The sequence below is a fragment of the Varanus komodoensis genome, unplaced genomic scaffold, assembly GCF_004798865.1.
Source record: "Varanus komodoensis strain SLA01 unplaced genomic scaffold, ASM479886v1 scaffold1, whole genome shotgun sequence".
Taxonomy (NCBI): Eukaryota; Metazoa; Chordata; class Lepidosauria; order Squamata; family Varanidae; genus Varanus; species Varanus komodoensis.
Window position 1 is genome coordinate 56,808,015 of NW_025335268.1, and position 27,949 is coordinate 56,835,963.

At 40.5% G+C, this 27,949-nt stretch overlaps 1 protein-coding gene across 4 annotated transcripts; it reads right to left on the reverse strand.

Moving 5' to 3' along the window:
- Positions 1 to 717: 717 nt before the first annotated feature.
- On the reverse strand, positions 718 to 26,427 carry AMD1 (adenosylmethionine decarboxylase 1). Of its 4 annotated transcripts, XM_044426546.1 has the most exons (10): positions 26,222 to 26,427; positions 25,815 to 25,958; positions 16,017 to 16,103; positions 13,194 to 13,320; positions 11,261 to 11,363; positions 6,416 to 6,458; positions 6,173 to 6,317; positions 4,990 to 5,082; positions 4,742 to 4,897; positions 718 to 2,758 (listed from the first exon to the last, which is right to left on the reverse strand). In XM_044426546.1, exons 2-10 carry the CDS (start codon positions 25,946 to 25,948, stop codon positions 2,624 to 2,626), a joined length of 1,023 nt encoding a protein of 340 aa, XP_044282481.1. In that variant the 5' UTR covers positions 25,949 to 25,958; positions 26,222 to 26,427; the 3' UTR covers positions 718 to 2,623. The 4 variants fall into 4 exon arrangements, with proteins under 4 accessions (XP_044282481.1, XP_044282471.1, XP_044282498.1 ...); XM_044426536.1 differs by having other exon boundaries at positions 25,815 to 26,427; XM_044426563.1 differs by lacking the exons at positions 25,815 to 25,958; positions 26,222 to 26,427 and adding an exon at positions 13,466 to 13,569.
- Between the last annotated feature and the right edge of the window lie 1,522 nt (positions 26,428 to 27,949).

Genomic DNA, 27,949 nt, shown 5'->3' on the forward strand with positions numbered 1-27,949 from the left:
GGGATGGTTGGTTCAACAATACAGCAAGCAAAAAGGATCTTGGAATTGTTGTAGATCACAAGCTGAATGAGTGAACAATATGTGGCTGCAAAAAGGGGGCATGCTTTTTTGTTTTACATTAATAAAGGTATCACTTCCAAATCACCTTAAGTACTTTCACTTCACAACACTGGTTAGGCCTCATCTGGAGTACTGTGTCCAGTTCTGGACACTACCATTTAAGAAAGATGCAGATAAGTTAGAAAAGGTTCAGAGGAGGGAACAAGCATGATCTGGGAACTGGAAACAAAGCCCTGTGAGGAGATTGGAAGAATTAGGCATGTTTAGCCTTTGAGGGGAGATTAGTATCTTCAGACTTGAAAGGTGGTCACAGAGGAAGGCCAGGATCTCATCCCAATCATGCCAAAGTGCAGGACACAGAATAATAGGCTCAAGTTACAAAAAGTCATATTCTTGCTGAACATCAAGACAACTGTTAGAGCAGTACAGCAATGGAACCAATTACTTAGGGAGGTTGTTGGCTCTCTCACACTAGAGGCATTGAAGATGCAGCTGGACAGCCATCTGAGAGGTATGTTATAACTTGGGAGTCCTGCACTGAGCAGTGGCTTAGACCTGATAGTCCTCTTGGCTCCTTCAAACTCTATGTGGATTCTATGTAGTTGGCATTAATTCAAAATAGGTATACCATACCCAAGTTAGGTGAAACAACACTCATTGCAAGAGCTTAGAAAGCAAACTTTTATTTAAGCATTACAATTTCTGGTACAGATATATTTTTGCACATTTTAATGATCCATGTCTAACACCACAGAGAGAAGTTTTAAACACCAAACATCATCCCCCTTCTTTGTTCACCCTAGTGTTCATGAATACTCATTCAACCATTTTTTCTTTCTATATAGCTATCCAAATCTCACTTTTATCCAGATCTGTATTTCCAACCTTAAACAAAGGGATCTTCAGTCTAGCAGACCTCAAGCCAACAAGTGCTTGGGGACTCTTCAAGAACAAAAGCATTTGAAAACTTGGTCCTTAAAGTCAAAAGCACCCTGAACCATGAGGTGCTACTCAGAAGCAAAACTGATCATTTGGTAGAAAAAAATCTATTTAAAAATAAAAAGTGAAGGTGTACCAACTACTTGATTTCCAACCAAGCAGAATGAGTTGCCTAGAAACACTAAAAGTGTTTCCTATATACAGAAGGAACACAATATTGTCATATTCAAAGAATCAAAAACATAGTGAGGATTTTGTCAATTTTTAACAGATTGCTGGTCTCAACAGCTGAAATCCCACAGTATTTCAAATGATACTTGAATATACTGTCTCCCAGAAGCTTAAATTCTGTGCCTAGACTGTTATTAAGGTTCTAAAGACACTGTTGTACTTCACTGTGTCTAGGCACCCAATTTTGTACTTGCTGCAGCCAAAACGTTCAGTGCCTTCCCACATCGTGTAAAAAGGAACTGCATTTTAATTAGGTAGAAACACAGATGAAGTCACAATATTGTTAAATTCAGCTTAAATATCACATGCACAATGATGTCACAGGACGTTACAGTGTGGAAGGGCCTTGGTGTCTGAATTCATATGAAGTTACATTTGAGCCAGCATATTCACAGTAAGAAATGGCAACAATTTTGTAGTAAATTTAAATCACATTGCATTGTGTTATTTATGAGAACTCCCTATGCCAAGAGCACCACCCTCCTAACAAATTAGATTTTTAAACACTGCAATAACATCTGAGTTTTGTGAAAGGTCTGGAGCTGGCTTGTTTAATTCATGCTATCACAATTGTATCAGTATACTTTAGATATTAGACAACTTCCACCAGTCACCTTTGAACAAAAGACCAATGTGGAACAGGAATGATTTTGGCATAAATTTAGAAGACTATCAAAATAACTTAACAAATGAATAAGTTCGTTCCCAGTGGTGAATAGCTAGTGTACTAACTGCCACTGTATTTTCTTTCCACTAGTTCTGGAGATGTATACAACTCTAGAGTGTTAAAATATACTTGACCCAAATTATAAAGCGAAATAGCCCATTGTATGTAAGTAGTCTTGTTCTAGCCACCTCAGCATTCTAAATTGCAAGAAGTTTGAATCTGCCATTGGGTTACACACTAAATGTCAATTAGAAATCACTCAAATTCAAGAACTGTTTTAAATTTAAATTACAGTATAGATATGAAAGAGTTAGGCAACTAACTGTTTTAGATAGGTAAGTTCAAGGGAAACTAATGAGGACGAAATCCTTGTCTGTGGGGAATTTTTGGTGATACTTGGAGAAAAACTATACTGCATGTAATCCTATTGGAACTGTTTTTACAAATATTGTAGAGTCTCATACAGTAAAATTTTTCTACATGCTTTCCAATTTCACAGCAAAAGTGAATTAGAATACCTAAACACAGAAGAGAGCATTCATGCAATATATCTAAATTTTTGATATAATAATGTATACAATTGAAAATTATACTATGATTACATCTAGGGCTTTCTGCAACTACGAGGTGGATATGAAAAATATGGCCCCTTGTAACATTAACTAGAAAGCAACCACCACCTCCACTATTGGGTTTCTTTTTGCGCTTTTTCTTCATTTCTCTTAATCAACTCTGCTGTTTATTCTTGGCAAAACTGGTAAAAACAAAGTTGTAGTCATTAAACTGAGCGATCTGGCGATCTAGACACTTAAAACCTTCAATCTTCTGGGCTGAAGCAAACACTGTGCGACATTTTGAACTCTAGAAAAAAAAAGAAATTTTATTCAGATCTTGGAGTAAACTAATTCTGCAGGTTAAGTCAGTATTGAATATTACAAGTCAGAGGAGTAGCTGTTACAAATAAAAGTTATCAAATCATGTCATGAACTGCCATAGACCAAAGCTTAAATCTATGGCTGGGATTAAGTTAGCTTCAATGGGTAGGTGTAAATTGACCTCTGGGAATGAAAGAGGTCAACATTTTACTATCATTTGGCCTTTTGGATTCAAGATTTTTATACAGAAAAAGAAAAGATCCAGTGAAAGAGTAAGAGCTTCTGTTTGAATGGATGTGATCCAAGGACAACACCTGCAGGGAATTTGTAAGCCAGATGAATAATGTAAACAGGAATTTGAATTCCTGTTTACAACTGCCATTCAGACTTGGGTTCCACAGGAAAGATTAATTCAATACTGAAAATTTCCCTCTCCAGGTGTCACTTTATACTATTTCTCTTGCTTTGCTCTTTCTCTTGACACTTGCTATGTGTCAAGTGAGGAAGTGGAGACAAGAGGTGAAGTACTGATCTCTACAATTCTATTTCCTCCCATCCGTCCAGCTCCCAAAGATGAAGGCAAAACGAGTGTTCATGGAGGCTGCGGAGGCAGGCAGTGCCACATTCCTTCTGTGCATGCTACATACTTGATCACACAGCACTCAAGTGAAACAGACCCCTCTCTCCATCAGCTTGCCCAAGCTGCTGATGTGACTGATGAACTAGGGTTTTTTTCTACTGTTCCACTTTGACAATGTAAAGGCCAGAAGAGTTGAAGGGGAAGAGGGAGAATGAGGGAGGGAAAACTGGATGGGGACAGGAGGACCAGATAAAAATGGGGCAGAAATTAAGCTAAGGAGGCAAGGGCTGAATGTTTTTCCAAGCAGCTCCAAGTGTGAGGCAGCTATCTTACAAAATCACCTGAAAGTAAATTCTAGTGAACTCAGTTGGGCATACTTCTGAGAAAATACATATGAAACTGCACTATATAAAGTACATGTAGCAAAGAAGGTGGTAAAGGGGCAGCAAGATTAGGAAAAAGGAATCTAGCTTTCATAAAATGAGGTTTTTCTTTCTCCCTTTCCCTTCCAGAGAAGTTTGGGGTAAAGGATGATCAATTTTTTTTTTTTTTTTGCTAATTGGAGTCACAGTACCCTTACACTTTTATATGGTTTACTCAAAGTCAGAAAAGTTGGTATAACTTTGATCTTAAAACAATAGGTGGGAAACTACCAATGCTATGAGAATAAAATTGAAGAGAACTATATGAACTGCCTTGGGTTCCTCACAAAAGGAAAAAATACGGGATATACATGTAATATAATAATACCTTAGAATGCAATGCCCTGGAAGCTGTAATGTTTGAGGACTAACCCCTAAAAAATGGTTATGTAGAAGAATCCTAGGAGCTTTAAACAGATTAAAGCATAATTCTTCTCTGTCCAACTAGTGGCATCAAAATGGTTTGTTCAGTGGCACATATTTTAAAGACCAAAGGTGAAATCCAATGACTATTCCTCATGAAAAGAAGACAGCTGTCAGTGGATTCTAACAGTCTTACAGTCCTTCAAAATATGCACTGCAGGAGATTATCACCTCCAAAGTTGATTTTGGAAAGGTGGAATTGACCCTTCCCACTGGTGGACGTCTTCTCCCCATAAGGAATACTAAAAGGATTTCATTGTAACTGGATGTTTGTGTGTCCATGAACATTTATTCCTGAAATAATTCTTGGTGTCATCTCTAATAGTGCCATTATGTGCAGCTTCAGACATGTGTTCTATAGAATGCAAACATATTTGCTTTTCTAATGTTTCTAGATAGCCTGATCATTTACTATGACTTGAAGTACAGCACAGTTTACTGTTTCTATGTCTGACAGCAATTATGTAGTTAAGGATTTTTCAATGGATCAGTCACATGCAGCCCACATGTCCTCCCATGTCCCCAAAATAATATAAAGTTTTACCTGATTAACAAAGAGGGTTGTCACAAATTTTCCCGGCTTAAAAATGTCTATGACCTTTCTAATTAGGTCATCGTAAGATGTCTGACTTATGTTTGTTTCAAAACTAACATATGAAAACTCTGGCTCTGGAGTGATGTGAATAGTCCAATAAGTTCCCTAGGAAAGTAATGGAACTGTGTTAATCACTTCAACATGTAACCATTTATACATGAAGGCTCATCATAAAGAAGCAAAACTATGGTACTCACATCTGTTTTCATCCCATTCATTGAATACCCACAAGGATTGAACATTGTAGCATCAATGACAGAACCTGGTATCAGGTCACGAATTCCACTCACCTGGAAAATGAAAACCAGTGTTCATTTTGTTGACTGTTGCTTCAGCAGACTTATGCATATCTCACAACTCAGTTACTTTTCACACAAATCATGGTACATCTCTTCCTCCAGGAAATGAAGATTTTAGAGTCTGATTCTTAGTTTTACTTGCTTGGTTTCATTGGAAAAATTACAACATAACCAATATGCAGGTGATGTGCATAAATCTAGTATGTTAAAAAAACAAGTAAAATAACCTGCTACAGTGAATCCAATTGAAACATTTTAATGTAAATTTTAATTTTAAAAAATCATAGCTTAAAATTAAAAGCTTGTAAAATATTATAAAATAGATTTCAAAATGTGAGACTTTCAGAAAAGTCCCACTTAAAAGTGAGGAAGTACTCCTTTTATCTCTGGTCAGTCTTCTACCTTTTCAGATTCATGAGATGACCACAGGCTATTCAAATACTCTTGACTGCTATTCCTTGCATGTACTTTGCTAAGGGTGTTTTAAGCTGATAGAAACATATTTGCATGAAAAGTGAGAGGATGGAGGGAGGAGACAAACACTAGTTACTGTTTCATTATCGACCCAAGGCCAGCAGAAGTCTTGCTTATAACAGTGGTGGTAACACATGTTTGATTTGGGTAAAACTATAAGTACACACAGCTATGCTGCAAACTTTAATATTCCCTCTGCCTTTTCTTTCAGCAGGAAGACGTTAAATACTTTTAATCATGGGCTACATTGTCCTTTGAAATGAAACTAAGGAGACTACAAATGCAAGCTGTCTGACAGGAGCAAATACATTTTAAAAAAACTTTTCAAATGATAAATTTGAGAGTTTCTTCCTACAATAGAAATGGAGGTAGCCTATATTAGTACACTCATTTGATCAAATCTGGACTGTACAAACTGACCTTTATGGGGTTTTCTTTCTTAGACTCTTATAACTTCACTCAAATGTAACTGGGAGATAATTTAATATGTCACTAACTGTAAAGAAAAAATAATATGCCAGGAATCTCTACAAGCCCAAGGTAAGAACTCTACTTGCTGGCTTAAACTAACTCAGTCCTCCTCCTTTAACCAAAATTCCAAACTTACACGAGTGACATCACTTGCAGTAACACCATCTTTCATGTAGAACTGGTCCATAACTACTGGATCAAGCTCGCTCATCAGAATTTCCAATGTTTGATCTGGCTGATTGATTACTCGACTCTCTGAAAAATCCAGAGTGTACAAGTACCTGTTTAAAGAAAATGCATTTCAGAAAAGATATTCCAGTACACTACAAATAATTAAAACTGCTCAAGATTTTACAGTGACCATTAGATGTCAACCTACCAGCAGTCAGAATTCATACGGCCCATGCAATAAGCTGCTCCATCTGTGCAAGACAAATGAGATTAGTAAAAAAAAAAAATCTTAAAACAGGAGACTACAGTTTCTATATGAAACATATTTAGAATTGAGTTAATTTTATTGTTTAATCTATATGCAGTCAGCTTTTAATGATTATCTGATTTTACATATTCACTGCTTACATTTCTGTTGCACTGCTCACTACTGTCCTTTATAATGTCCCTTTTCTTTAATTTATGTTTATATAGCTGATATGCCTCATACGTACAAAGGCTAGGAAGTTTGCCTATGGGGTGATTGGGCTCTAGCTACCCAACATAAATCCTTTGAAAATATGTTCTTTCTGATTTGGAGATATTAGATATGTTTGTAAGTGGAGGCTACAGCTTAACGCAATTAAGACAGAAATAACATGCTTCCACCTTTGTAATAGATCAGCAGGCAGAGAGTTTAATGTACAATTTAAGGAAAATCGACTTTATCACAATATGTTTCCTAAATATCTAGGAGTTACTTTGGACAGGACCCTTTCTTATAAAGAACATTTGATGAAGACTACGGCTAAAGTGAGAAAAAGAAATAACATTATGCACTAACACTGCTGCACCAGATGGGGCTTGGCAACAGACATGCTGCGAATGCCTGCACTTAGCTTGGTTTATTCAGCAGCAGAGTATTGTGCCCCAGTATGGCTTAATACCCTGTACACAAATAGGATTGGTGTACAATTACATGAATCAATGCATACTGTCAGTGGGACTATTCTACTCCCGTATATTGGCTTCCTGTTCTGAGTCATATACCACCTTCAGAAGACAGACAAAAAATATCAGTTATCACTGATAATTCCCATTTGGCAATAATGAATGATAAAATCTGCCTAGAGTGAAACAGGTTGAGATCTAGACATCCAGCTATTATTACTGCTAAGGCACATGTAGAAGATGATTTTAATATTCACAATATGTGGAAACAATATTGGAAGGAAGATTGCCCTTTGCAATGTCACAGTCCGCCTTGCATCTTGGAAAAACCTGAATTTGACCAGCCCCATATGATATGGACAGCACTAAATCAACTGAGCTGGTATTTATGCTATTTATTCTAAGTTGCTTTACAGAGCCAGTGGCATTTTCACAGTAGAGCTCTGTTTTTACTGGTGTATTGTTTTATTTCTCAGCATCCTAGTTTGGGCTTTTAATTGCCATTGTATTTTATTATATCTGGTTTTAATTGTTATGGGAGTTCCAGGGGAGAGGATGGGTGCTCCCACTGGGGCGGTTATGGACATGGGAAGATATGGCACGTTGTTACAGAAGGTGAGGAGATGCCTAGTATCTGCTCTCTCTCTCCTGGTTTTTCCTCCAACCAGAAGGCTCCAGGCAGTGATGTCAGCCGGCCATCACGCTTGGTGCTGCTGCTGTTGAATGCAGGGTCAGTACAGAACAAAACATCTCTCATCCATGATTTGATTTAATTTCTCATCCGTGGATGGGGAAATGACCAGGGCAATCGACATGATCACTTCTAAGCATCCTCTCCCGCCATGCAGAGACTGCTTGGCACCATGGTACATGCCTGAGTTGTGGGTGATAAAGCAGGCTTGGAGATGACTAGAGCGCAGATGGAGGAAATCCTGAGATGAATCCAACTGAGCACACCTCAGAACTCATTACTGAGCCTATCCTGTGGTGGTGAGAGTGGCGAAGAAAAAATTCTTCTCCACTTCCATTGCATCCTCACAGTGCTGTCCAGCTGAGCGCTTTCAAGTGGTACAGGGCCTATTACAGTCTGAGCCCAAAAAGGAGTGGATTGTACCATCTGCAGCTTGCTGTGATGACTTTGCCCAGCACTTTAGGGATAAAATCGCTCAGATTCACCACAAGCTGGACTCCACAGCTGATGAGGCTTTAGATCAGGAAGCATCCAGAGTATCGTCTGGTCCATCTTTGTTGGATGAATTTCAATTGCTGTGGCCTGAGGATGTGGACCAGATGCTTGGACCTGTTTGCTTGCCCCTTGCCCCTTGCCCCTGCTCATCAGAGACAAGAACTGGATATGCCCCTGGGTCTGGGAGGTTATCAGCGTTTCTCTGAGGGAGGGTCAGGTCCCTGCCCCTTTGACAGAGGTGGTGATCAGGCCTGTCCTGAAGAGAGCATCCCTGGACCCAGAGATAGCTGCCAATTATAGGCCAGTGGCTAATATCCCATTCGTGGGCAAGGTGGTTGAGTGGTCGGACAACTCCAGGTACTCTTGGAGGAAACGGATCATCTTGACCCATTTCAATCTGGCTTCAGGCCTAGCTATGGAATGGAAACTGCCTTGGTCGCCCTGTATGATGACCTGTGCAGGGAGAGGGACGGGGGAGTGCATCCCTGTTGGTTCTCCTGGACATCTCAGAAGCTTTCGATTCCATCGACCATGGTATCCTTCTGGATAGGCTGGCTGGGAGGGGAGTTGGAGGCACTGCTCTGCAGTAGTTCTAAGGGACTATGGCTCTGCACCATGGCAACTATACCATGGAGTTCCACAGGGTTCCATTTTATCCCCCATGCTTTTTAACATCTACATGAAACTGCTGGGAGAAGTCATCCGGAGGTTTGGGCTGCAAAGTCATCAGTATGCTGATGACCCCCCAGCTCCACCTCTTTTACATCTAGTCCAGGTGAGGCAGTAGCTGTCCTTAAGTGGTACCTGGCTGGGGTAATGGGTTGGATGAGGGCCATTAAATTTAGGCTCAATCCAGATAAGATGGAAGTCCGGCTGATAGGCGGTTCAGCCTTCCAGGTGAATGACATCTGCCCTGTTCTGGATGGGGTTGCACTCCCACTAAAGGACAGGGTGCGCAGTTTGGGAGTGCTCCTCAATCTGGAGTTGTCCCTGGAATCTTAGGTGGCAGTGGTGGCAAGGAGTGCTTTTCTCCAGCTTTGGCTGGTTTACCAACTGTGCCCTTACCTGGATGAGCACTGCCTTGCAACAGTGACCCATGCTATGGTAACTTCCCAACTGGATTATTGTAACATGCTCTGTGTGGGGCTGCCCTTGAAGACGGTCCATATACTTCAGTTGGTTAAGAATAGAGCTGCCAGGATATTAATGGGGACCGGGAGGTATTCACATATAACACCAGTCCTCTTATCAATTGCACTGGCTACCAATTGAAGTCCGGGCACAATTTAAGGTGCTGGTGATGACCTATAAAGCCCTAAATGGCTTGGGTCCTGGATACCTTCCTTCCATATTTGAAAATGCTTCCGTATTTGTCCTCCCGCCCCTTGAGATCGGCAGCAGAGGCCCTCCTCTGGGAGCCCTCGGTGACAGACATCAGGAGGCAAAGTACTCGGAGGAGGGCTTTCTCTGTGGTGGCACCCCATCTGCACTCCCCAGAGAGGTCCACCTGGCGCCGTTATTTGTTTTTCGGCACCAGGCTAAGACCTTTTTATTTAAATGATACTTTAACAACTCTTAATAATACTGATAGGTTTTAATTTTGCAGCCAGGGTGACTCTGGGTTTTTATTTGTATTATTTGTTATGTATGTTTATTTATGTGAGCCGTCCTAAGGCTATAAGCGATGGGACGGCATACAAAAATTCTAAATAAATAAATTAGCTGAAGGAACACCTTCTTCCCCATGTACCCTCCTGCCCCTTGAGATCTGAGGCAGAGGTCCTCCTCTGGGAGCCCTCCTTGAAAGAGATTAGGAGGGTAGTTACCCAGAGGAGGGCCTTCTTTGCAGTGGCACCCGACTGTGGAACACACTCCCCAGAGGTTTGCCAACGTTTCTTTCGACGCCAGGTGAAAACCTTTTCACTTTCCCACTATTTTGCTACTTTATCTTAATCTGTGGTTTTACATTGGATGCAGTGCTACTTTTATTTTTATCTTATTTTATTGTTATTATGAACCATCCCAAGATGTCTATGATGGGATGGTATACAAAAGTTTTAAATAAATACATTTGCCCTGGCCATGACAGATGCCCTTTATAAATGGGGCAAAATACCATTGCCAAATTGTGATTGTGGGACCAAAAGACAAACTATCCAATATATAATGACAAAGTGCCAAAATAGAGCTTATAAAGGAGAGTTTGCTGATTTGCTGATTATCACAATCAAAGCAACAAATTATATCTGTAATTTAGATATACATTTATAATGTTTTGGATCTTTTGTGTGTCATGTTTTTATGCTTGTGCTTTTATTGATGTGTGATGTGAATGTGCCATACAATAAATAAAAAAGCAAGCAACACTTGCAGAGAAACATGCCTCACTTATGGCATCCAAACAATTGCCTTGATTTGGCCAGTACAACCATTTGCCAACCTCTGCAACCACTTTATCCTTGTGTGTATACCAATACCCACTCATAAAGGTAAGACCACCCACCTAGGGATACACATGAAAAATGTGAGCCATGTATGCATTTATATTATACCATAATTAAGTCTGACCAAGCATCAAATCTCTACAGAAGAATTATCAATGGCATCTCAGTTTCTATAAATTAATCTCCTTTTTACTACAGTGCTCATAATGGGTCACTGCTACCCAACAGAGGATGATTCAGAAACCAGTTCTAGAAAAGTTATATTGAAATGATGAATCTTAAGAAACAACTTTAACTTACCACTAGAATTCTTGCTTTTAGTCCTTAAAGACTGAAAGAGCACCTCTATAATCAAGGCATCTTGTGTTGTTACTATGGCAATGGTGATGCAATGGCCTATATACTAGTTTGAACAGCCTACTGTGCATCAACCTCTGAATAGCTGTTTTTATTACAGACAGCCCATTAAAGGGACATACAGACATTCACTTACTTGGAAATATTTCATTAAGGAATTCTACTTCTTCCTGGAAATTCCTGTGTGGGTACTCTTGGTGGGAAGGCTTCATGAAATTCTTCCGTGAATAAAAGAAGCTCTGAGAAATAAAGGAGGGTTGAAGTAAAATAAGCAATTTTCCTTAATAGTTCCATTATGATGAAAAGGAAATTATCTATAAATGAGCTTCTGCTTAAGGCTTTAGAACTGACACACATCTGCTCTCAATTCAAACACCAAACACAACATCAAGTTTGCCACATAAACACACAAGGAATAATTTGTAGAGATGTAAAAATGACAACTATGAAATATAGCCCTACATCTAAAATATAGGAGTTTCTTAGTATTTGCTATTTCCCATGCTTCTACCTGTCCCATTCTTTAGTATTTCCTGAGGTAGTGTAGGAATTGGACGGACTACACCAGCATTAAAAGGCTGCTGTTCAACAAGTATAGTACAGAGTAAATAGCACAGTTGCTTTACTGGGAATATCAGTTCAGTTTTTCCCAGCATCAAGCAGAAGCTGCAGTCTCTTGCTTGCATAGATAATGCAGGATCCCACAGAACCTTGCTACTGCTTTCTTCTCTAGTGGCTGTAGCAAGAAAAGCAATTCATTTATTGCAGTCACTGTAAGTCAAGTAACAATCCAGTGATAAAGGAACACAGGGAGTGAGTGCCAATGTTTCTAGGGTATACCATGGCCTGGTTCTAGGTTGCTTCAAACAGGGAGGAGAGGCAGGACTGGGAAGATTATATATACTTTTAGGATACACTGAATTTGTATTAGTACTGAGGGTATCCTAAAAAGTTCACCTGTTTGGCTAGTAATGCTACCCCCATTTGTTTCACCATTATGCAGCTCAGAAATATAGGCCTGTTCAATACTGGTATTTCTAAAAGGTATTAATAATCAAGATCATACTTAATGTGTTATAACCTCTTAAATGTGGGTAGGTTCAACTCAAAGATCCCTTTACCATTACTCTACCAGCCTCCCAGATGTTTTAAACTATAACTCCCAGCAGTCTTAGCCAGCATAGCTAAATCAGAGTTGACACGAAATATAGTCCAAAATACTTGGAGACTACATCAGGGTCAGGAAGGCTGCTGTAGCAATGGTGGGATCTTTATAGCCATGTTTGTTTTAGTATGTAACAGTACACTCGGATGTGTCTTTTCTGAAGAGGACTACCACTATTCTTGCCAATGTCAATTGAGAGGGAGGAAAAAGGAGAATGGGTTACTCAACTAGCACAGCTCAGGATCTAAAGCTTCCAGATTAATACTGTTACTACACTTGGGAGCTATATTTAGAGCATGGAAGCTAGTATGCTACAGAAAGGTATCCTGCACACCTTTGAGAATTGTGGACATACCAGTAAGACATGTTAAATAGTGATGGCAACGTAACAAGGCATGTTAATGAGTGAGGATTCCCTCAACAGATACAGGCAGATATGGAGCCTGTGCCCAATATTTACTAGGTAAGACACTCCCCTTATTTCCATTGTTAAGAGATATACTTGATGCAAGTAAAGTACTACTTTCATCTCAATAAGCTTATTGCTGGCTTAGTCTTCCTAAAGATATTTTAGTTTGAACTTTAAAATATGAATAAGATCATCAGCTGGAACCCTTGCATATTTAGAAGCAAGGTGGGTTACCACCCTAGCAGCCGATGCTGTACTCCTTTCAATGTATGAATTAATATGAAGATCACTTCTGGAACTCTGCACAAGAACACACTGTATTTTTAGTAGTAGTCAAGTAAAGTTTTAGCCATGGAAAGGCCCAATACTTCTGTCAAAGAAGCAAACTACCACTGTACTTAAGTCAATATAACTTATAGGGTTTGATTTGTAGTAACTGCTGTGGTATTGAAATTTTGAGTTTTCATTGCCTCTTACAAGATTCCAGTAGCTTACCTGAATTGAGTCAAACCCACAGTATTCTCTAGCAAGCTCTAACAGGGGAACCAGTGCCTGCAGTAAGAGGGTGGTACCACATGTCTTCAAAATGAAACGTCTCTTGGAGACAAACATGCTACTCTCACTGAAAAACAAGATTACATAAATAGGATTAATTTCATGCCTGCACAGTTTTGTGAAACTCAAAATCTATTTGACAAGAATTGGCCCATTAAAATTGTCCTTTCCACCTTTATTTTAAGAAATAGAGGGATCCACAAACCACAGACCTCTTCTCCCTTCAGCAAATTTCCTAGAGATCTTGCAGGGGGATTTCATCTCACAATGGGCTTTGGATCAGCAGTGCAACATGAGCAACTCCTTCTCTCCTTCCCTGCTAGAAAAAAGGGAGTCTCATGTGATGCTGAGCAGAGCACCTTTGTCCCCAGCAAGTTGATTTATGGAAGTCCCAGTGCAGGGATTGGAATACAATGACAATATTTATGTTCTGACTTAATACACAGCCGGTTGTGCCCGATGAAGTCAACATGATAGGTTTTTTTAATTAAACCAAGCTTTCTTTCCCTTAACATTTGATTGCTCAAACTAACTTGCCATATTGAGACAGGAGGCAAGAACAAAAAATCTACATGTTGGCTTCTCTAATCTTCCACTTTTTTTAAAGGGAAAAGCAGTCACATAGAGGGAAGAGAGAAAACTAATTGGAACAGGACTGTAATGCTGGGGAAGGGCTTCCTGGAATGAGTTTTCAATTTTGAATCACTCTTCCACATGCTATTTGTACCACAGAGAAAGATACAGAACCTGTATGTTTCCCCCATGACCCAAATATGAACTTCAAGGGAAAGATCTGAATTGGAAAAGAAGTGCATGTCAAGAATTTACTCCTCTCTTCTCCCACCTTACCTATAGGTAGGAGGAAAAAACTATGTCAAATAAGTTAAAATTTGTGCCAGTAAAATTAGTATGGTCAGGAGCCTTCAGTGCTCGGTTCAGGTCAAAATCACCATTGGACTATAAAGTTAACTGTCTCGCTTAGTGAAGTCACTATCTTGTGGCTTAGCTTTTCTTCACAGGATTATGTTAAATAAACAGTGCTCTAAGACCCCTGGACAGGGAGTAAACAAGATGAAATATAACAAACATGAAACTATTTTTTCAGCTATGGACTCCAAATATAGCCGCACCCATTTCTTTAGCTTATATTTGTATCCAGTGATACAAGAAGTCACATAAAAACCCACTCCCAGCAAGCTTAGTTTTGTAACCTGTAGTTCTATGACATTGTTGATTTCCTACCTATTAGCATGTGAACCTATTATCAACTGTCTGAGACCTTTATATGAAAGTTTACTATTTAATATTTAATCTCCTCTTTCTCCATGTTCTCCAGTGGTGACATCTTTCACTCTAAGTGCTCATGTGGTAGAAGAGACTGTCTATTTCTACCTTTGCTGCAAGTGCTCATCTGCTTTAATTATTAGTGAGGAGAATAGTGTAGCAGCATTAATGACCAATTATGTCAAATCTCTAAAAATTACAATTGCAATTGTTCAAAGTATTGGTGTTTAATTGCTTTATGAACTTGTAATCCTGCTTTATGTGTTTAAACTATGTGCTTAGAATGATCAAATAAAAAACACAAGTTTAATTAGTTACACATGTGCATACATGTGGAATACCAAATGCCTTGGTCATTATTAGGAAGTCTCCTGCACAGAAAGGGACCAAGAAATATTTTAAATAAATATTTAAATGAAAATAATAATCTGAAAGAGATGGCTATACAACTGCATACATTTGGCACTTTTATTTAAAAATGCATGAATCTTATGAAAAATTGAACTATGTCACCACACTACAGGGCTATGGTAGAAGATAGAAACTGCTTTTCCTTTCCCCTTTATCCAGCCCTAGATTCATTTTGTTTGTCAAGAGTCAATGTTATCACAAAAAAAAAATCCACCACAATATTCTGCTATGAAAAATATTTTACTATCTTCTGTATTTAAAGATGCACTGTTTCATAACATTAAGGGCATAAATATATAAAATTCCAATGTACCCAGTAGTTCCAAAGCAGTAATTAGCTTTTCTTAGTTAGCTCTAGCATTATGTTTCACTCACACATACCATCAGCAAATGGGGGAGCAGAATGCACAGTCCCATGTTCAACAGAAAGTAAAAATAGGGAGTTTATGATCAAGAATCCCAATACAAAACTTTTCTCCTATCCCGAAAACAGAGACAGGGACCACATATGCACACTGTTCGCCCAGTAAGATCATTTCATGTAGGCGCCCAACACTCTGGCAGGAGACTTATAATTTAAATGAAGAACAATCTGAATGGCAATCCCTCTGTTTTCTATCTTTTTAAAATTTATTTATACCCCACCTTTTTTCCTTTCATGAAATTAAATTACTTCCCTGACCTGCTGCAAGATCAGTTGGTGTGCTGTTGGAAGCATGGCTCTGTTGAGGATAATCAGAGTCATTCCCACAAGTTCTCTTTCCTAGCACAACCATGAAAGCAACATGGAGGAAATGGGGAGGGGGGTGCTGGAGGCCACAAGAGCTGCCCATCTACTTTTTTGATAATGTCTCCGCACCACAACACAATTTATGCACACTTCAGTTGAGATTTTATTGTTTCTTTAACACAATAATTGGGTAATTAAGTTAACAGACCTATCAGTTGAGTATATGATGAGACACAAATTAACTTTCACACTACTTTGTACTTTAGTGGCAAATGAGATTCCAGGTTTCTGTAAAGCTATGCTTTAAACCTTTATAAACAAGAATGTTGTAACCTTACCTGAGTACATAAGCTTCCTGCTTGTCAGTTTTTGTCACACTTATGATCAAACAATGCACATTCTCCAAAAGTTTGTCCCACTCAAACCTGTTAAAAGGATTAAATATAAACCTTTAATTCAAGTACAACCGATCCAATATTATCAGAACATTGGTATTTACAACTGAAGTAATAAATGGGTGGATACTACAGTCAAGTTCATAGCTAATTCCCAGGCATGTTTTCCCTTCTATCTAAATGGCCTATAGCAGGGTTCCACAATCTGGTGCTCTACAAATCTGTTGTATTATAGGTTGTAGATATCTGTGACAGACATCTACCCCAGACTGTTTAATGACAGTAACTTAATTACCAATTTCATCACAGCTTAAATTATTCATGCCTTTTAAAACTATTGAATAAACAAGGTGCAATTGATTGTAATACAACATGTGTCAAAACAGAACAGAAACCACCATTTATTTTTGTGAGCAGCTAGTAGCACCTTTTATTATAAACCATCTTATTATAGCCTTAACCATATCCAGGGTCAGCCAACATGTGTGGGTTCCAAAGCATAGTTCTAGCCAGCAAATATTAATCCTGCTATAGGATTGGATATCACCATCACTGGTAAAGCACCTGAACCAAATAATGCTCTCTAATTTTTATTTGTATCATAAGGTGAAATTATACTCAATATTTTGAAAATCCTACTGTGTTACTAAATACAAATAACTTTGAAGGTACTAATCAGGCAACCCGAATTTAGGTTATGCAGCCAAATTAGAGGGGGCTGCAACAAAAGCTTCAACTGCAGTAACGCATTTAAACAATTTAGTTTCCAATTATTACCACATGACCTGTATTATACTGTATTTAAAACAAGAAATATCTTTTTAGGCAATACCAGTTCTTAACCAGACCGATACAGTTTTTAGCCAAGAATTTAAAAAAATAAAAGTTATTTTTGTTCAGAACCAGTATGATATAGTGGTTAAGAGTGCTGGACTGGAACTCAGCAGATCTGGGTTCTAGTCTTCACTTGATCATGAAGCTCAGTGGATGGCTTTGTGCCAGTCACTGAATCGCAACCTAACCTACCTCACATGATTATTGTTGTGAGGATAAAATGGTGAGAAGAACCTTGCAAAGCCTCCTTGGATTCCTTGCAAAAAGAAGAAATATGGGATATAAATGTAATATAATAACAACAATAGTAACTAGTTCCTGTTTAATATAAGAAAAAGGCTTTGTACAAACCAAGGAGGCTTCTAACATTCATTCTGAGGTAAGGTTAAATGAGTATAACAGCAAGTCAAGAAACTAATTCAAACAAGCATCTCATCCAAACAAGCATCTCATCCTAAGTCCCAGCAGTTATTTGGAATCAATTCCAGTGGCATAATGGCTTCTAATATGTGGTTTGAAAGTCAGGTTGATGATTTGCCCAAAACTTTCCTACCATTCTGTTCAAAGCCACTTACAGGCAAGACATTCCAAACTGTCACTTGTGGCAGGCTGGAGACTTTTCTCTAGATCTAAAGGAAATCTGAGAGCAGGTTATCTGGAAAGGAAGTGTACTGTTCCTTGGAATTACTTGCTCTGCAAAACAAGTGAGAGGATTGGGCAGTTGAAGATGGCTCTTCTTCTCCCGAAGATACCAAAAGAGTATATTGCACAGGCCTGCTCATTTCCTTCCTTCATGATGCAAGCTCACCCTGATACTTTGTATAACCACCAATCCATAGGAAGTAGTATCCAGATGTGCACAACTAAATATTCTTGATTAACGGACAACTATCTTGCTTTGGGACCTATACCTTTTGCCTGGGTAGCTAAAGTTTATAGTCACTAATATTCTTTCCCTGTTCCTGAAAAGGTCTTGGAGGAACTTTTGTTTATGGTATCACACTGACCTTTGTTCTAAAGTGAGGTATGACTGCAGCAACAGGCCCCCATCACCACACAACAGAAGTAGAGTCAGATCCCTGTCTCATTGAAGGCACTCAGAAAACAGCAAAAAAATAAAAAAATCCTGATCAAGTCAATCTTACCTCTACTATCTTGTGCTCTACTTTTTTCCTATCTGCATTTCTCCATTCTAGACTACAGACAAAAACAGTATTTATCCTGCAAGGGTCTGAATACTAAAACGTACCCACATGCTAGTATTCCACAGTTCCACTGGTAACTCAGTATGAATGTAGTCAGTCATTACTAAGATAACAACATGCCACACTTTGCCTATAACTACTTAGTAAGACCTTTAACATTCCACTAAGTGATTAGAAAAAGCTCAGCATTAAAGACTAGGTGCTAAATGTTTTAAATAACTAAAGCACCATATGTAATTATCTCTCTATAAGGCACATGCACTCAAAATGTGGCAATTAGGAGAAACAGTGCCAGGAAAGAAATGAGAGGCACTGCCCTCTGAGGCAAACCCCTTTTATTTCTCACAACACAGCACACCCAATTGCTGTACTTTTCCGGGCAGTTTTGATAACCTGGAAGCTATATGGCTCATACTAAGCATGGATTGCCCCCCACCCCAGTGTACATTATCTAAGCCATGCAGTAGGCAGTAAGGTAGAGCATCCAAGAAGAATATACTCCTTCACTGACAAAATCCATGGTCTGATTTCTCTTTCCTGTGCTTCTGCAGGACTTGCAATGTTAGACAAAGACATGTATCCATGCCAGTTACCCATATCGGGAGTTCATTGCTTCAAGGAACATTAGCATGCCTGTATGGAGCAGAACAGGTCTGCCTGGTTTTGTGAACTTCAGTTTGGTGGCCAAAGGTTGAGCTATGTAGGAAAAAAAATGCTGCTGTGAGCCCCATAAGTCACTGGCTGACTAGAGAGAGCAATAGGTGTGGGTTGGTATGTATACCTGCTGGGAATGTGAGGGGTGTTTTTTTGTTTTTGTTCTTCTTGGCCATGAACATGTGGGATAGCATGGGTGGCTACAAGATGTAGCTCTGAAGAAATACTTTTGTATTTCTGTGTAGATGATAATTATTACAAGTAATGTAAAGTTGTGGATTTTGAATGTTTTCAGAACTTGCTGTTGGGTTCCAAATACAGTTTTTCTGTGTTGTTTCAAGAATATGATTTTGTTTTGTGTAGATTCCCTCTGGGCTTCCCTGTCCCTATATTTTGCACTCATGTTCCTGAAGTCGTAAGTCACTTGATTATTTGCACAATGGGAGTTGTTGCAGGAACAGAATGTTAGTCCAAAAGAGTGCTTTTGTGGGTTTGCATGGACATGGAGGGGCATGTAAATAGGCAAATCTGAGAAGCCAGGTTTGCAAGGTATGCTTTCCTCTCTATTGCAATAGGTTAAATACAAAAGACTAGATTTTCAATATTCTCACTACCTGCTCACCCATGCACACATCTGAATAATGTAGCCATTTGTACACATGACCCAAAAACTAAGTTGAAAAAATGGGATCCAGGTTTGGAGTAGGCCATATGTAAACCAGAATGGAGAAGTCAGTGTTAATTAGCAGGACAGGAGTATTTTACAGTTCTGACCAAAAATCAGAAGTAAAATTGCTAAACCTAAAAATTGCTATTGTGTCTTAAAGATAATGTGCTTCACAAGCAGAGAAGTTGCCCTTCAAATATTATTTCTACATGCTCTAGGTCTAATATTTTAATTTGGGAGAAGCAATGTTCAGGTTCCTATTCTGATGTCTGGCTCTATTACAAGAAGGAGTGCTTATTGTCCTTTAATATGAAACACTCCATTGATTCACAGTCAATGGTATTTTTATACAGAAGGGAACATCACTTAGTTAGTGGTACTTGATACCAACTGTTACTCATGCTCCCATGTGTGAATAGGTGATTATAACCCTCACTAATGACTATGTGGAAACAGAACAATTTCTCTACAGAAAGCTAAATGAATATATTCTTAATATATTACACTTAAGGTATGAATACTGAAGTTTATCACTGATATTGAGATGCAAATATCTAAGTGGAGGTCTTTGTTAAAACTTATTACAGAGAAGGGGCACCAGGGCTAGGAAATTTCAGACATTTACAGACAAAACTTTAGGCTTAGGAAATCTACCTGCAGCACAGGCACTCACGTAAAATCACAGTAAGACAAAATATTTAAATGTTGCAGATCAAGGAATTAAATCAGTTCCAGGTTTGTCTAAGATACTTTTAGAGCCACTTTTATTCTCTAAGTTTAATATATGAACAAAATCAAGAGTACAGATATAACCATAAGAAGTGTAACTTTACACAAACCAATCAATTAAAGGTACTCAATGGTTATCCCAAGACCATGAAACTCAATGGATAATCTTAGGTTAGGCTGAGAGTGACTGCCCCACTACGAAGGATGGCTGAGAAGATAAACTTGAAGTGGGTGGTCAAGGGGAGTCCACATATACTGCACTGTGAGCTGCTTCAATGAAAGCATACAGAAATGCAGTAAGGAATGTATATTCTACAGGTTTTCTAACCATCCCTTATACTTTGGGACACATTTGATATTTGTAATGCTTGTTCTTGCATCTTAAATAGGTCATACATACTTGTTGACAGCTAACTACACAGTTAGAAAGCTTTCTAGTTCAGAAATACCTAGCAGGAAATTATGTACTAGTGACCAAACACTAGGTTAGCAGCCCTAATTGATAGTTGTAATTGAGAAGCTGATCCCTCATTAAAGAATTATTAACTTCAAGGATTTCTCATTATGTTTAATAGTTTAAGCAGCAAGGTGTCTCTTAGGGTTTGCTCCAACCCACATGCAATGGGGTTTCTCTGACTTCTCTCTGCAGCCCTTTTGCATATATCCCAGATTTGGAGGGTGCCCCAAGGGAAATCTACAAAAGATTCCTTTCTGCTTAAGGACCACCACCCCTGCATTCAACCCTTCATTTGTAGTAAATACCAGTGATCTAATCACTGAACAAAGTAACTGCTGCTGGACACTAAAGTGCAGGTAAGACAGCCCACCTTTTGACATAGTAACTTGATGCTATAAATAATTCCTATTTGCTTCAATTAGACACTCAGATCAACTGTATCAATTAGTTCACTTCAAGCTTCTCTGACCAGGCAGTCTGCTATCTGGAGATAATGGAAACTGTAGTCCTACACATCTCGATTGATACTAGGTTAGGAAAGCTTGGACTAGAGCAATGATCTTTCAAGGGGCTTACTTTCCTTGAAATGTAACCCTAAAACAGCACATAGGTAGGTCCTGAGAAAATAGAAATTTGTCTTTAAGTAGAGTTTGTACCTAAGTCAGATCAAGTATAGTCGGCTCTCCACATTCATGGGGGCAAGAGGCATACAGCTTCTGTGAAAAGTGGAAAAAACCTAACTATCTCTAGACTCTTTCCCAAGCTCTAGACTCATCAGTGCCTCCTCCTTGCAGCAAGGAAATGCAAGAGATTTCTCTCTCTGGGTGGGCAGGGCTGGAAGGCATGCTTTGAAGGCAGCCCTCTCACCTTTTGCTTCCCTTCTCTCTATGGTGATGATTTTTCACAGATGTTTTTAAAATGAATAGGCTTTATGGCAAGTTGTTTGTAAGTACAGGTTATCTGTAACTTGGGGACTGCCTGTATTAAGAACATCAGTGTGCTGATGAATCCTACCAAAGGCTCTGGTGTTGCATTTTGTTCCTACAATGGCCAACTAGTTGCCTAAAATGTTTCCCTTCACACAATCTGGGCAGCCATTGTAAAACCCAAAACAAATGAACTTTTATCAGTTACAGCTCTTAAAATAAATTAACTCTTGAAAACAGCTTTCTCTAGAAACTCATGCTGACCTATAATTTGCCAAACCAACGGAGGAATAAACTACCCGTGCAATGGTTAAAGAATTAAAAGCAGAAACATCCTGTCCCAAGAAAGCACAGACATAATAGTTTTGTTAAGGGCAGCACTGGCTGCACTCTGAAGCTTTTTAAGGCAAGTCCTATCTCTGTTTCAAACAAAGTAAGAAAAATATAAAAACATGTAACACTTCAAGGCAAAATGCTCCCATATCCACTCATACTTCTTTCTCCTCCAGATATACCCTGCAGAGGCAAGCAGCAGTTTTAAATAAACCTGGCCCCCATTAATTTGGTGTCTTGTGTTTCCCACACTTCTAGTTCCTTCTTCCTAGACTTCACTTCTTCCAGAAGTCCTTCCTTTCCATACCTTACCTTTCCACTAATGTTCACTGTTCAGTTATGCTGCTCAATATGCTGAGAAACTAAGCATGCTAACCTTCTACTTTGCTCACTGACTCTCTCAGTGTGTCTCCCCCATGCACTTTCTCATTAGGTGCACATGCAACCAAATCGGAGCTGGCAAGCAATGCCAGTAGAGAAGTGCTCACAACATAAAACCACACTCAGGGCAATTGGGAACCATCAGTGTCCTCACAGTGAAGAGCACTGGTTTAGTCAGGTTGTTCAACAGTTTTTGTAATAGACCAGAGACTGAAACTGATGCTTGCAAGGTCACCCCAAGTCAGTTATTGATATGAAAAGTAGTTGTTGTGTGTTTGCTCAAGGGAACAGACAGTAAGTGTACTGAGTAGGAAATAGGAAGGCAAATAACAATGATTAGCTTCATGTCCAAGAAAGTCATATAGGAGAAAGACTAGCACTGAAAATATCTCAAAGTGATCTCTCACATTACCAACTGGCCAATTCTAAATAGTTCAGCTTAGTACAGGTCTCACACTAAATACTACCCAACATATTCCTTTATATCTTCTCTCATTTATTTTTGCAGTTTCATTCAGCGTGCACAGCATACTTTCAGACTAGATAATGGAACAGGCTATGATAGCACAAGCTCCAACGTGCAATACAAAAACTGTTATAAGCTCCAATGTGCAATACAAAACCTCCCCTCCTAATGTCCTTTATGGAATTTCTGAACAAAATATAGATCTTAAAGCAGCTACATCAACTGATTGTAACCTCAATCTCATATTACTAAGAGGAGACATCAATTATCGTTAATCTGGATGCTTCACAGGAAGAAACTACCAATAAATTGTTTCAGTATGTTGGGTGGTCTTGAGGGCAAATTCAGTGTGTAGAGAGAACTCATTTTATTACTTTATGAAAAGTCAAAGAATCACAGTAACTTTCTCACAACTTATTCAGCCTTTAGCTGCTGAAACAGCTAAGTGTTTCTTCCCATTTCTCATTCTGACACCTAAATGACAATCCAACATTGAATAAGAAATTTTAAAATATATCAGGAACCTCATGGCATGTACAAAAGATAACTATGGTAATTGTAAGGCAAATTCATGTTAGTTTATAGAACATTTACTAGACCAAAGTATTTTTTTAATGTGAAGGCATTAAAATGTGCACAGAATTTTTTAAAAATGTGCAAGATTTTCAGAATTAGGCAAGATGTCACACAAAAAATGAGTTCACAAGATAAGGGGTGGTAAGACTTTATAAGTCACAATATCTGATATTCAAAGTCCCAAGATTAAGAAGGGTCAGAGGGAGTCTGTAAGTCATGTGACAGTCAAAGGCTGCACTTTAACTGTAACCCAAAAACCAAGGGGGGGATCCAACATTTTCTTCTTCCCAAGAAACAAAGGGGTACTGCAAGTCCAACTTGTAGTTATTACATGCCCTGCAAAATCTAATTTGAGTTGCTGCAGACCCCTTCTCCTGCACTTCATCTTGAGACTCTGGCACATCCAGACACTGATTTCACTATCAAGTCAGACTTTCCTCAATCATAGAATAGTAGAGTTGGAAGGGGCCATGAAGGCCATCAGGTCCAACCCCCTGCTATTGCAGGTCACCAATTTACACCATCCCACTCAGATGGTTGTCCAGTCTTTTTGAATTAAATCACTTTAATTACTTCATCATGCCAGTTTTAAAAGTTCACTCATTTTTGTGAGCAGGTTTAATAAAGGTATCATAATAATGCAGATTATAGCAACTAGTTCATAGTTGTGTGAGTTATCTGAAGAGCCCTCCTTGCTCACTTCTATCTTTTGTTTCAGTCAGTCTTGTCACAGTTCCCAGCTCCCAATCTTATGCTTAGCTAAGCCCATGTTAAATTCTTCTGAACCTATCCAAGAGGCCACTGTCCACACATAGCACAAGGAAAATGCAAGCACGTGAATATTTAAGCCTGTGCAGAGCTCAGCCCTTCCCCCAACTTCTCTGTTGGCTGAGCTGGCGCTTCCTCCACATTCCTAAAATGCCCACTGGATGACAGCCCCAGGCCCAACCCTTAAAACGATGCTGCAATCTCATTGGCCTGCGCTTGTCAATGGGGAAGGAGAGGCCACTTCAACTGGGGCTTGAGCCAGAAACCTCACGTGTTTATTTCTGTTCCAGCCACATTTTTTAAAAGATAGGAGGGGCCTCTCCTTCCCCTTCTCCGCACAAATAAGGGCCCCAAACGATTGCCTAAGCTCGTGCTCTCCTCGCCAGACCTACTCCGTGAGGCCCAGAATATTATACCTAGCTCATTAGCTAAACATAGCCCTTCCAGCTCCCCAACTACTCATGGCAGAAACAGACCTCCATGGGAGAATCGTTTTACAAATAGCTAGGTGACTCGATCAGCTCTTCCACAGAGCCAAATTCTGGGGCAGAAGGGGCAACTCATCAGAACATGGTCCTAGCGTTCTGCTGTCAGGATCAGAAGGCCTAGCTGAAACCACAGCGTGAGGAGTGAAAATGCAAGCATTAATTCTGCCAGGCAGCCGCTACTGAACCATGTGAGGGCAGATACGGGTAAAGGTGTATATTGTCCAGCAGTGGCTCATCCTGTACTCACACACTTCTCACGTGCATTACAAGCCACGTCTTTTCTCCAGAACGCAAGTGATGAAAAACGTTTATTCAATGTAATTCGATAGAAATTGGTTTATGCGCAGCCGAACTGTTGCGATCCGCTTACGCGGGCGAGTGCTTTGCCGGTGACCCTGCGGCGTGTTTGAATCCAGGTACCTTAGAGTCGCCAGCGCCTCCCGCTCTTTCCTGCAGGCCCAAGCAACCATCTCTTTCCCACCCGCCTGTTGCTTGAGCAGGATGATTGCATACAGACTAATTCTCACAATCTAGTTCTGCCCGAGGAGGGAGCGAGAAAGAGGGAGCGAACATGCTGCCGGCGAAAGCACCTCCAAGAACACGTTGTCGAACGAAACCCCGCGGCCACGAGGTCACAGATGGAGCTCGGTTAAATTTAAGAGGGCCGGCGCGGAAGGTCACGTTCCGCCCTAAAAAGGTCGTAAGACCGACTGCCTTTTCCACCGCTACGTTCTCCCGCCAGGCCAACTTTTTCCCAGAGCGTCGGCCTGGTTGAAACTCGGCCCTAGGCCTGTCTCCAACCGTCGCACACGGAAGCGGGGCCCGCGTGTCACGGGCACATTAGTGACCGTTAGCGGCAGCGACGACAATGGCTCGCCCTCCCACTCCCGCCTCGCCCAAGAAACTCGAACATGTCGCTTCTGGGCTCGCCCTCCTGGGGCTGCCACCGTCTCTCTCCCCCTTCTGGAGAAGGGGCAGCCCCGTATCGTCCCTCCCTTTTGTCGCACACACATGGAACCTCGCTCTGAATGGAGCAGCCGCCCGCCATGCCCTTCCCCTTTACCGGCCATTAGCCTCTACTTCCCGCCCAGCGGTGCCGGCGTCACACCCGTCGCCTGCCAGTACATGTGCGCCACCAGTCGGGCATATTCTCCCACCACTTCACGAACTCATCCATGTTTCTTCCCCCCCGCCCTCCAACAGACCTTCCCTTTGCCGCTCCGACTGGCTCTTTCGCTCTCCCCCCGAGAGGCTAACCTGGGAATGGTGCGGAGGTCGCCGGACCCGTTGCTCTGGTGCGGCTCCTGCGGCGAGGGTTGTTGCCAGGCGAACCACACCTCCAGTAGCTTCTCAGTCCCTTCGAAGAAGTGTGCACCGTTCTCCTCCATCATGGTGAGACAACTCCGCAAAACCAACAACCACAGAAATTAAACGACAGACACCCCCAACCAAACTACCACTACTGCTGCTGTCGCCGCCGCCCTCCTTCCTCCGCACCTACACCGGCTACAGCTGGTATTACTGCTGCTTCTGACCGGGGCCGCAGCCGTCTTCACGGGGTCTCAGCCCGTCCCAAGCAGGTTTACCTTCGAAGGGGTAGTAATCTTATATTAAGCTATAAGAAAAAATACATACATATATATATATATGTATTATATATATACCAGCAAGCGGTTGCGGGAAAGGTGGCGGGTTGTTAAAGAGTCCTTTTGGGGTGGGGGAAGAAGGGAGGTGGAAGGAAAGAAGTGCGGAGTAGGCAAGCGTGCAGGCGATGCGGTTCGGTTCCTTGTATTCCGTGTGTTCCCCTGTTACAGAGAAAAGCGTTGAGCGAGCGCTAGCTAATGTCGCCGGCCATACTGTGGAAGCGAAGGGAAGAAATCGCGCAGCAGCTTTTATATGCACACAGGTACTGGGGATAGTGCCGCCATTGGGTTCTTGTCTGTTAGTCCCGCCCATCCCTTTCACCTATAGGGTACCCGAGCTGTCTCACAGTCAGCATGGGCTTGCACTGTGGCGCTGACGGTTCCAGCTCCCCAGACGGAGGCAACGTTCCAGACTGGCACACGGGGCGCAAGCCAAGTATCGAATGAATGTGCGATAGCGGGAGGGCGAATGCAGTGGGAAGCATAGAACAGGCTACAGAGAATTCACACAAATAGCATAAAGTGTGTTTGTGGGTATAAGAGTGTATGGGGAGGCCTGTTCATGAGAGAAGCGGCGCTGCAGCTTGAAAGAGCGTCTTAGTCTCCACAACTGCTAAGGGCCTGGGACGTTCGGCTGGGATCTTCTGAAATATGGGGATCTGAATGCCGAGTAAAGGGAGGACAGCGACGTATGTATGAATGTGTGAGGGAAGCGGGAAGCATGCATCTGTGAGAAACGAGAAGGGAAGCCTAGTCTGTTATTTGGTACAAGGGTCTGGGTCTGTATATTTGAATGAAATGAACCACTGAAGACTTCAGAGTAAGCCTCTATAGAATCGGAAGAAAGGGGAAATTTGTGTAGGAAACTTGTATCTTTAACTGAAATGGCAGTTAAAGTGTTTTGCCTCCTGAAGCCAGCTAAAGTGCTGCATTCCCATCAAATTGGTGGAATCCTGTCAGTGGTATATGACAGGTATGAACCCTACCCCATTTAAGACCGTATACAGGCCTTATTAAAGAATCATTGAAGCAAGATCCAACAGCAGTGTAGACAGTGCAATCCAGTGCACGTGCACTTGGCAGTACAATCTATTGTGTTCAGTGGTGCTTACTCCCTAGTAGGAGGTGTGATTAGGATTGCAACCTGTTTGTGGTATTGCAAGTCCCCTTTCAATGATAACTAAGCAATAATCCCTGAGTCTGCAAGAATGTCATAGGTAGGGGAATATACCTCTTCACATCTAGATACATAGTTTATACAGCATGAAAAAGGGAATGTGTGCATGTTTATAATAAATAAAACAAAAGATTCATAATATAACAGGGAATCCAGTGCAAGTCAAGGGAATAGCTAAGCAAGAATATTCACAGTGGAACTGTGCAGTGAGAGGGTATGCAAATAATTCTTGTGCTCATTGTATGACAGGAAAGCTCCAGTATTTGCCTTCAAAACTTGTCATCTTACACAGCAATCACAATGACAATTTGCCCACTGTCTGAGGTGTTATATTCCCCCAGATGAAATACAGTGCAGCTGAATTCTGGGAATATTCAATAACTTGGCTACAGAAGCACAACCCTCAGGGAGGACATATGGGCTATGTGCAACAAATGAGAAACACACACAGATTTATTACACAAAAAGAAGCAGCAGCAAGTCCTGGCTTTAACAAAGTAAGAAAGGACTGACTAACATATATCCATACCATCTTCATTAATATGCACTATGAATTAATTCAGTTAAAAACC

Excerpts from the sequence above, each read along its gene's own strand:
- AMD1 (XM_044426546.1), bottom strand. The coding sequence starts at position 25,948 with ATGATGGAGGAGAACGGTGCACACTTCTTCGAAGGGACTGAGAAGCTA. Across the intron at positions 4,898-4,989 it reads TGAATGGGATGAAAACAGAT|GGAACTTATTGGACTATTCA; the intron begins GTGAGTACCATA and ends TTACTTTCCTAG. Across the intron at positions 2,759-4,741 it reads CAACCCTCTTTGTTAATCAG|AGTTCAAAATGTCGCACAGT; the intron begins GTAAAACTTTAT and ends TTTTTTTTCTAG.